This window comes from Panicum virgatum, chromosome 9N (genome assembly GCF_016808335.1).
Source record: "Panicum virgatum strain AP13 chromosome 9N, P.virgatum_v5, whole genome shotgun sequence".
Lineage (NCBI taxonomy): Eukaryota > Viridiplantae > Streptophyta > Magnoliopsida > Poales > Poaceae > Panicum > Panicum virgatum.
Genome location: NC_053153.1, coordinates 23,587,546 through 23,597,878, shown reverse-complemented (window position 1 = coordinate 23,597,878; position 10,333 = coordinate 23,587,546). Strand labels below are relative to the sequence as shown.

Here is a 10,333-nt window from a genome sequence, read left to right as displayed (position 1 = left end):
CCAGCGTCCTCCCTGTGCGGTGCTCATACTCCTCCTCTTCCGATTCATATCGGCGATGCAACTTATACTGGTACTGTTATTTTTCCAGAAGCGAATTGGAAGCTGGGAGTTGATTGCGGATGTGACGCACTTGTTCTTCAGTAACATGTTGCTGCTCCAGCTCACCTTCATTCTGGGGCCGTTTGCCAGAAGCGGCCTCTTTCCTCTGCTCGTCACGGCGGCGCATGGGTCCCGCCATGTTGATCTGGAACGCCAAGTTCTGGCCCTCAGGTCCAAGATCCGACAGCTCCACCATGTTAGCTTGTGGGAATGGTTGACTGTCCACCTTCATCGTATGTTGGGCCAGAATTAATCAGCCTTGCTCGATAGCCGATTGGATCTGCCGACGTAGCTCCTTGCAGTCATTTGTGGCATGGGTGAACGAGTGGTGCCACTTGCAGTACAGCCTCCCCTGCAGCTCTTGCGTCGTTGGCAGCTTGTGATTCTCTGGGAGCTTCAACTGCTTCTCCTTGAGCAGTAAGTCGTATATCTGCTCTGCCTTGGCCACATCAAAGTCAAAGCCCTTCACAAGCCCCTTCTGTTTGACCCACTTGCACGGGACGGGGTTTGCCCCTCGGGTCCACTCTGCCACAGCCACTTCTTGTTCTTCGCCAGAATCATCAGAATCACCTGCTTGGGCCATATTGACATGGCGCTTGAATTTTTCCTGGTACAGATCAGGGTGGTAGTGTTCATACGCCGTGAGCTTCTGCACCAAGTGTGCCAGAGAAGTGAATTCCAATTGAAAAGCCAGATCCTTGATCGGCTTAGCGAGTCCCAGAACTGCCAAATCAACTGCCTCCTTCTCTGTGATGCGCGATGAGTAGCATCCGTTCTTGACCTCTCTGAAGCGCTGTACGTACTCTGAGACACTTCCCCCCCGCTTCTGCCTGACTTGGGCGAGGTCGGCAATCCCGGCTTCGGCAGCCTCTGAATGATACTGGGTGTGGAACTGATCTTCCAGCTGCCTCCAAGTCCGGATCGAATCTGGAGGCAGCGATGTATACCATCCAAAAGCTGAACTTGTGAGAGACTGGGAGAAGAAACGGACCCTCAGAGGATCCGATACTGAAATCATCCCAAGCTGCGTCAGGTATCGGCTCATATATTCAATGGAGCTGGCTCCTTCTGATCCGCTGAATTTGGTGAACTCCGGGAGCCGATACTTGGGTGGCAATGGGATCAGGTCGTAATCACTTGGATACGGCTTGGAATAGCCGATCGCCTTTCTCTTGGGTAGGATGCCAATCTGGTTCCTCAGTATTGCACTGATCTGCTCCACACTAAGAACTCCTGGGGCCGAGGGCTCAGCACTCGGCCCAGTAGCGTACTTCGCCAGCCATGCCTGCTTCTCTGCATCTGCTCCTGAAGCTCCAGTACCCACCAGCTGCCCCGCACGTGTTGGGCTGATGCTGTCAGGTATGTACACACACGTGTAGCCGTGCGGGATCTCCTTAGGCGGCTCGTTCAGGAACTGGCCTTCTCCAGGGTCACCGCCGATCTTGTAGACGACGTAGATCGGCGAACTCTGCGGTCCTGCTGCCGCGAGCGAGTACGATACTGGCGGCCTAGATTGCAATGCAGTTTCCCCCCTGTGGGTCCCTAGGAGTGGTCCCGATGGGGAGTACTGGATCTTGATCACCTCCTGGACAACGCGATGTGCCACGCGCTCGAGCTCGTTCACCAGGCTTTCTGAGTGCCGATGAAGCGTGTGAGCCACCATGTAGTTCATCTCCTGGCGTAGGGCTCTGGTGCGCTCTTCTGATGGCAAGGACAGATCAATGTTGTCGAGAGTGCCCTCTGGTGAGAACCCCTTCCACCTGATGTCGTGGTTGCGGGTCCTCTCGAAAGAGCCGATGAGATCGGCTTCAAACTGAGCTTTGACCTCATCATATTTTTGCTTGTGTTCTGGAGTCAGCTCTTCATACGTGACAGGTTTGGTGACCGGCGGAACATGAGCTTGGTCTTGAGGTCCAGTCATCTCTGCAGCGGGCGTTGTTGTTGATGAAGGTCCCACCGAGCGTGCCAGAATGTGTTGTCGGTCAAAACCCACCGGCGAGTAGCGACAGGCAACACGAAGAGCCGGGAGGTTGCCGGGGCGCTGGCAGGCACTGCTCCCTCGTCAACGGCCCGCAATTCCAGCACACGCCGTGGCTTTGTAAGACGTAGGGCGTGCCACCTGACCTATACCCGATCAGGAAGGTGCGAACGTGCTTGCGACGATTTGCCTGCATACACAAACACGTGGAAACATGAGTCCGAGCCATGGTCGGCTCCCCGGGACGACTCTTGCATCGGCTTTAAAGAGCCGATCGAGTCCCGGTGTCAGATTGGATCTGCTTATATCCGGATATTGATAAATAAGGCAAATAACTGTAAAACCACTTCAGTAAAATCTAGCTAATCTAATCGACGACGGTAAAAGCCTCACTGCTAGATCGGAACATCCTACACGTAATTGGGCCTAATGAGCGTAATAAATAACTAAACCTTAACCAGAATAGAGGCCTAAGAACAAGCTAAAGCCGATTCCCGGATCAATTCCCTGTTAAGACTAAGGCAAAGCATCTAATACGTCACCGGATCATCCAACCCGTTTGCAAGGCCTAACCTACCAGATATTACGCCAATTCTTAAGCATAAGAACAAACCGTAACAGATTAGATCTACTAGATGGAAAAGAAGCAGGGTGTTGTCTCTGTGCAACTAATTCTATGCAACAAGAATTAGCATAAGATTAAGACGTGGCTGCACAGAAACAACATGATATTCGTAGATGGTAAGCAACAAAGCGTAATGAATCTACTAAAAACCATGCTATGAACATCAAGATAACTAGTAATACTCACCATCAAAAACGCTTCAGTACGAGTAATACCAAGGTAAAAGCAAGAACAACGCTGCCCTGATCGCAAGAAACGATCAGGGCAGCATGACGCTTACTTGGATGAAACCATAGGATTAGGGGTGGCGGTGCGCCGAGAGTTGTTGATTGCAAACGTGATGACATTCTTCTTTTACAAATACCATAGGATACATATTTATAGTCCGGAGACTTGAGAAACAATCTAAACTAATGTGTCCATATCGGACTCTATCTCTAACTTAATCTGAACTAAATCTAAGGATACATGGCCCACAGGGCCCAAATGCTCACGCAGGAGCCGATTCGTAAGCCTTCTTCAATTTCTTCATTAAGACCAACTCACTCGCAGCCCATTAATTAACCTGTTAAATTATGATGATAACAGTGTTTTAGTTTGCCGTGTGTCCGATAAAAGACACGGCAAAGCCGGCTTTGTCGTCGCAACTGGTCGCCGTCGGAGGGTTGCCGTCGGCCGTGCACGGCAAATCTCTTTGCCGTGTGTTGTCGTTGCTTAGGCAGATCCCGGTAGTGCATGACTTTCCAGCATAGTTACTAAATTTCCAATCTTTGTATTCTTTGTAACTATACGATGACTCCTCCCGCTAAGACATGTCTAAACCTTAGCTGCCGAAAAAACAGCATACATAGTTCCTCTAATGTCCAGAATAATTGCACTAGCTGTGAAAGACTTAGTCTGGATGATTAAATATGATTTCATTGGTGATGCACGATTATGACAGTGACTCTCTTTTTTTTTGAAAGAACGACAGTGACATGTAATGTTGGTAGCCACAGTCCAAGCATTAGCTGCTGGATCTGGGCCAGATCCACGTGCCTTTTAGATCGGAGATTATTCCTTTTCATTTGATAGGTTTTAGATCAGAGAGCTCGGATGTGTGGATAACCCAACACGGCCGGCCACAGATACCATCATTAGCCATCGGCTTATCACCGCTGCGACCGTGATCCGTGAAAGAGTGGCATCTTCTACACGCCGCGCTTCGGGAGAAGCATCTTCTTCTCCACAACGATAATGTCGCAGGGAAGCTTCCGTCCAGTAAAACAAATTCGCAAGAAAAATGCAGGATCCAGTTGGCCCAAAAGCCATCTGTCCAACTGACAGCGGGCCCCACCCGCCGCTCCCTAGTATAGATCTCATCGCCGAAGCCGTGGGCGGCCACAGCGTCATGGCGTCACGTACACTTCTCGCAAGCTGCAAAGCCGCTTGCCCAGGGCCCACCGACGAAACTGAAAGCACATCGCTACACTGACGCCGGGTCCCAACCACGTGGGGCCTTCCGTCAGTGACTGATTAGCTGTTGATCTCGGATCGAAGCTGGTGGCAAACGGATTCCCGACGCTCCTCGTCACAGGACGTTGTTAAAGATAGGGCCACCACCCATTCTCTCGCTCCTCCACTATCCCGTGGTCGCCGCCTCCTCCAAAGCCACTCCCAAACCCCCGCTTCCAGTACCTTCTCGAAGCTCCCCATCGCCGCCTCCACCCGCTCCGATGGCGAAGGAACCGATGCGCGTGCTCGTCACCGGCGCCGCAGGTACTGCGCCAAACCCTTCTCCCCGATCCGCGTAGTACCCGGTGTCGCCTGTGTCCTGGCCGGCTCGGATCTGGCCGAGTGCGCACAAGCCCCATCCGATCCAGTGGGGACTTTAGAGTGAGCCAAACTCGCTGGATCTCGGTTTTCTGCCGCTTGATCTGATGGGGTTTACGGATTTAGTGTTGACGTGTGGATTTGACCAGTGGAAGAGCTCACTACCACTGGCCTTGGTCAGCTTGTGGAATTTGATGGAACAGCGGTGCTAGCCCGATCTGATGAGTTGTTGGGCTTGGTGGGTAGATCTCTTGGTAGGCACCTAATATGATGTGGTTTAACGCTTCTAGGGACAAGCTGGCTGTTGAACTGCTTGCTCTCATATACTTTGGTCTCACAGCTGCAATCTGTATTGGAGCCTTTTTGAGGATTCTAGCGAAGGTTTCGTGATAGTAGCATGGTATGATGTGGTTTACTGGTTTGGTGAGTGAGTGGTTACACCAAACCAGTGGATTTAATGATTGCATCATATCAGATGATCTGGTGGGACCTATGTTATGGATCTAGCTACTGCTTGGGGTTTGCATGCTAAAACCTCATGAATATGGCCTGTGTGATATAATCAGTGCCCTGGCTGATGTAACATTTTAGCTGTTTATATATGTAATAATCATGTAATGGACTCAGTCGATCTGCCATAAATATTCACAGTGTAGGTGTAGGCATCCAAAATGCATTTCTTTAGGCCCTAGAATTTGCCCCCCACCAAAAGTCAGTCATGTCTAATTGTCTAGCAATGCCTTATCTTGGCCATTCAGCTGTAGCATGATAGCCAAGTTCGTGCATTTCCATTATGACAACAACGGGGGTAGCCAATTTTTTTATTTATGCTCCTTGTCCAGTTTTTAGGCTATGTTTAGCATTAGTTATACAATTTCAACATGATGGAGCTATTCTGATATGCATCTACCCCAATACATCAGTTATTGCCTGCTGCCCATGTTGTCTTCCATGGTATTTGAGCTAGTGTCCAATGTGTATGAGTTCCACATGATTATACCAACAGTGATAGGGACCCCTTTTCTCCTCACATCTGCTCTGATGACTTGTTGGATGGTATTAACAACATTTAATGGTTGTCACTTTGCTCTAAAGATGTAGTACGTCTGTAGTAGGGATATTGGTAAATTTGTTTGGTTTTGTGGCCTCTTGGTCATGAAAATACTGTAAGATGCGCAGTTAGGTGAAGCCAGCAGGGTTAATGCTACCTTTCTTCTAGGAACCCCTTGGATTAAGAAAACTGGAAATGATTGGCTAGGTGCCATCTATCTATTAATGAAAACCTGGTTAAATCAGGGGTTAAGTGAAACTAACTGGAATCTCAGGTTTACATTTTTATGAAAAGGTCCCACATAATATCATCTGTAGAAGTTGTTTACTGGAAACTGAGCAGAGATTAATAGATTTTATTTCAAATTAGGATTATGTATTCATTCTCACTGTTGCCACAGTAAAAGCAATTTGTACAAAGGGACATTTGAAATCTTGTCTCTTCTCTTGGTTCTCACTAGTCTTTACAAAACGATGTGAGCTTATTTGTGTTTTTGTTGTACAGGACAAATCGGATATGCGCTCGTTCCCATGATTGCTAGAGGAGTTATGCTTGGTGCTGACCAACCTGTTATTCTGCACATGCTCGACATTCCGCCAGCGGCTGAAGCTCTTAATGGTGTTAAGATGGAGTTGGTTGATGCTGCATTTCCTCTTCTTAAGGGTAAGCTGATTTGCTTTCATAATTCTTTTGAGAAGTTCTCCCTCTTTTATGTGAGTTGTCTTTCTTTGTGGTGTTTAAACGTTGGTAAACTATAGGAGTTGTTGCAACAACTGATGTTGTGGAGGCCTGCACTGGTGTGAATGTTGCGGTCATGGTTGGTGGATTCCCTAGGAAGGAGGGAATGGAAAGGAAGGATGTTATGTCAAAAAATGTTTCAATCTACAAAGCTCAAGCATCTGCCCTTGAAGCCCATGCTGCCCCCAACTGCAAGGTATAGGCTGCAGCACATGTATACCTTCCTATTTTTAAATAGCTGCCATCATGCACTCAATTTCATCAAAGGTGGTGAAACACTGTCATCAATCACTCAGTTCAGTATTTTGGGTGGTCCACTTCTAAAAATGGTTGCAAACTACCAGAGTGTGTGTTATCAACTTGATCCATTGTCATCATGCACTGAGTCTAGTAATTTAGGATCCATTGTAATCATGCACTGAATCTAGTCATTTAGGATACATTGTCATCATGCACTTGGTTTAGTCATCTGGGTGGTGATACATTCAAAGTGCATTCTATGGCCACTATGAAATGGGCTTGCCCTTTTATGAGTTTGCATGCTCCACACTTTTCACCAAGTCTGCATTGCCTTCTGCTTTAACAAGGATCCTCAACAAAAAGTGAATTCAAATGATTTATCTAAATGTCAATTATTTTGTAGGTTTTTAGAGAAGCCAGGTCTGCTCTATTATGTTTTTTCGCTGTTTCCATTTGTTGATTTCCAATAACTGCTCTGCAGGTTCTGGTTGTTGCCAACCCAGCAAATACCAATGCTCTTATCTTGAAAGAATTCGCTCCATCTATCCCTGAGAGGAATGTTACTTGCTTGACCCGCCTGGATCACAACAGGGCTCTTGGCCAGATTTCTGAGAGACTTAATGTCCAAGTCAGTGATGTGAAAAATGTTATTATTTGGGGTAACCACTCGTCCACTCAGTACCCTGATGTTAACCATGCCACAGTGAAGTCTTCCAGTGGAGAGAAACCTGTTCGTGAACTTATTGCTGATGATGCATGGTAAGTCAGAAATGCCAGAGTTAATAAGATATTGGTGTCTGTTTCTATTTTGCTGGGAGATCGGAACTGATGGGTCACCCTTCTTTTTAACAGGCTTAATGGGGAATTCATCACAACCGTCCAGCAGCGTGGTGCTGCAATCATCAAGGCCAGGAAGCTCTCCAGTGCCCTTTCTGCTGCCAGCTCTGCTTGTGACCACATTCGTGATTGGGTTCTTGGAACCCCTGAGGTTAGCTTCGATGCCTTGAACCTCCTGTTTCTATTGGTTTTAACTATACACTAGTATCAATGCCTTCAATACATGGTTGCAGGGAACATTTGTTTCCATGGGTGTGTACTCCGATGGTTCGTACGGTGTGCCTGCTGGACTGATCTACTCATTCCCAGTAACATGCAGCGGTGGTGAATGGAAAATCGTTCAAGGTATGATGATTGATGTTGAATTGTTTGGTGCCTTGTTCTTTTGTAAAGTATACATTTCTAGCTGCTTTGTCATGGATAGTTAGATCCTGTAGTTTCTTCCCTTGCTTTTGTTGTCTGAAAGGCAGCATGTGCTATTATGGAGGATTTCGAGAAGGGGGGGGGGGGGGGGCTGATGTTCTACTCAGTAGAAAGTAGTTATGCTATTGCTTTTTTTATTTTCTTTCTGTAAATTACAATGCACCTTGCTTCCTAGATTTGCCATATTCCAAGCTGTCTGATGTGTTTTATCTTGTCATGATAGGCCTTCCCATCGACGAGTTCTCGAGGAAGAAGATGGACGCCACCGCCCAGGAGCTGTCTGAGGAGAAGGCGCTTGCTTACTCATGCCTCGAGTAAAACCCCCATACTCAGAGAGAGCAATTGCTGCCCCTATGTTTTGAATAAAAGAAACTCCAGCGTCATTCATAGATTCTCACACTCAGAACTGCTGCACATCTGCGGTGCAGGTCGCTGGCGTCGCCCAGCATGTATGAGGCTTGTAGTCCTTTTTGCCTGATGATCTGCAGGACATTTATTTAAACTTGCAATTGAACCTCTTGACCATCTGATAGAAGTGGAACCGCAGTTTTGTTGCTCCGTAATGCAGAAGCAGAACAGGCACCATGCTGCTCAAGTTTTACTGATTCTACATATCGGAGTTTTGGGATGGATTTGATCTCGTCGGTTACTCTCGGCTGCTGCATCGTCGAGTGCGCCCTTGCTTCGATTGCTGTCCTGGCACGATGTCATGACTAAGGATCTTCGCCTCGATGCTCATGTTTTATTCTCGATCTGACCACATGAGCTCAGTTTTTTTTTAAAAAAAAAACACTTATTTGAACTGGAGCTCAAGTTGACGGACTGAATGAAAACAAATCTACGGTCACAGGGTGATAAGGATCAGTTCCTGGAACTGGATTACTTGAACTTTGGGTTCTGCTGAAGGTATTTAACTAGAATTTGACAGTGTTAATAGTTCATCAGCCCAATATACTTGACATCCATGCCGTGTAAGCTTTCACCTCCTACGGCTATGCCGCCACCGTCACATCCCCTATTCCTCACGGCCGTAGCTGCCACCGTCAGTCCGTCCCATCCCAGGGTAACCGGAGCTGCGTGTGCCGCAGGAGTGGATTCGTCGCCGTCATCACCTACCTGCCACGGCGATCACCGTCACGGATGTCGCGGTCTCCTCCGCCCGTTCGCCGCCCGCCGCCGTAACAGCTGCAGTGCAAGCACCGCGGGCATAACGGCCGGAAACACGTACGGATGGGCTGGATCTGGAGCGAGTCGTCGCAGCACCAGCTCGGTGACGATTCGCCCGCAACGGAACGGATGGACGCAGCAGCCGGGCGCACCAGCACGGTCAGAGCACTCCGCATTATTGAGAGTTTCAGATAGTTCAGCATCCCGCACACTTCGCCACGCTCGCTACTGACCTGACCTGCCTGCGCCGGCGCACGCATGCAAGCAGTGGCTGCCCGGCGAGCGACGCCGACGTCTCGGTCGCCGCCGCCGTCGCCGCAGCCCGCCCGGCCGCGAACCGGCCGCAGCAGCCTACTCTTAGGCTCGGCCGCGTGAGCAGCCACCGCCTGTCACTGCCGCGTGCGCCACCACGTGCGCGCGCGACGGTGCCGAGTCGTGCCGCGGGAAACACGCATCGATGGGAAGCGGAGACGAGTCGCTGTGCGTGCGGGGCGCGGAGCGAGCCGCCGAGCCTTGTGTGTGGAGTGTGGACGCAACAGGGCCACAAGGGGAAAGGGGCGCCGGATGCCATGACCATGGCCGCCCAGAGCCAAGGACGACCATTGACCGCCGTCGTTCAAGTAGGAGTAGGCGAAGTAGCTAGCTAGCTAGGCCGAAACCCGTATCTACGTCCAGAGCTCCGTAGCTGCTGCGAGAGTGGGAAAGATGCGTACTCTCGAACACTTTCGCCGTGGACCGCGTCGTCGACCGGACAACGACGTGCACGAGTTTGCACTTCCTGTATGCGTGCATCCTTGACTGAACCAAAAAAGATTTTTTTATTAAAAAAAGAAGATCTTTTTTTTTTCCTTCAAAAAGAAGATCTGGATAGCCATCTGCATGCAGGCTGCAGGACAGCCAAGTCCTGCCACAGCGTGACTTGTTTGCACGCAGATGCTCCGCCGAGTCCGCCGTGTTCACGTCATGCTGCTGCGATTGCGAGTTGGAATTCAGACATCCTTAACCAGTAGCGGCTCGGTACTGATATTTTACTCCTGCCGATTGCTCGTGTGATCTCATCTAGCCTTTGACCAAGCCAAAATCCACCGGGCTCTGATTCGAAACGCAGAGGAGATGGAGCTGGGTCAGCTCTGTCTGGACTTCCCGGGCGTTGATAAACGGCGTGACGGCTTCATATTGGGTTTTCTAAGTTGCCTGACGACATAGCCGTATGCGTTTTCACATCATCTTTTGCCGGTTCTTCGTTCGTGCTCCAGGTTCTTCTGGTCTTGTACGGCGGTGTCCCAAAGTACGTTGCATACCTATCTTGTTCCTTTTTTTTTAGCTTGTTCAGTGCTGAAAAGTTTACATAGATTTGTACAAA

General features: G+C 49.1%; 1 protein-coding gene across 1 annotated transcript; it reads left to right on the top strand.

Moving 5' to 3' along the window:
* The first annotated feature begins 4,246 nt into the window (after positions 1 to 4,246).
* Positions 4,247 to 8,413, top strand: LOC120689027 (malate dehydrogenase, cytoplasmic). The gene is made up of 7 exons (XM_039971374.1): positions 4,247 to 4,460; positions 6,070 to 6,228; positions 6,324 to 6,499; positions 7,025 to 7,302; positions 7,396 to 7,531; positions 7,614 to 7,725; positions 8,027 to 8,413. The coding sequence occupies exons 1-7, from the start codon at positions 4,418 to 4,420 to the stop codon at positions 8,119 to 8,121; spliced, it is 999 nt and encodes a 332-aa protein (XP_039827308.1). The 5' UTR covers positions 4,247 to 4,417; the 3' UTR covers positions 8,122 to 8,413.
* Positions 8,414 to 10,333: the final 1,920 nt, after the last annotated feature.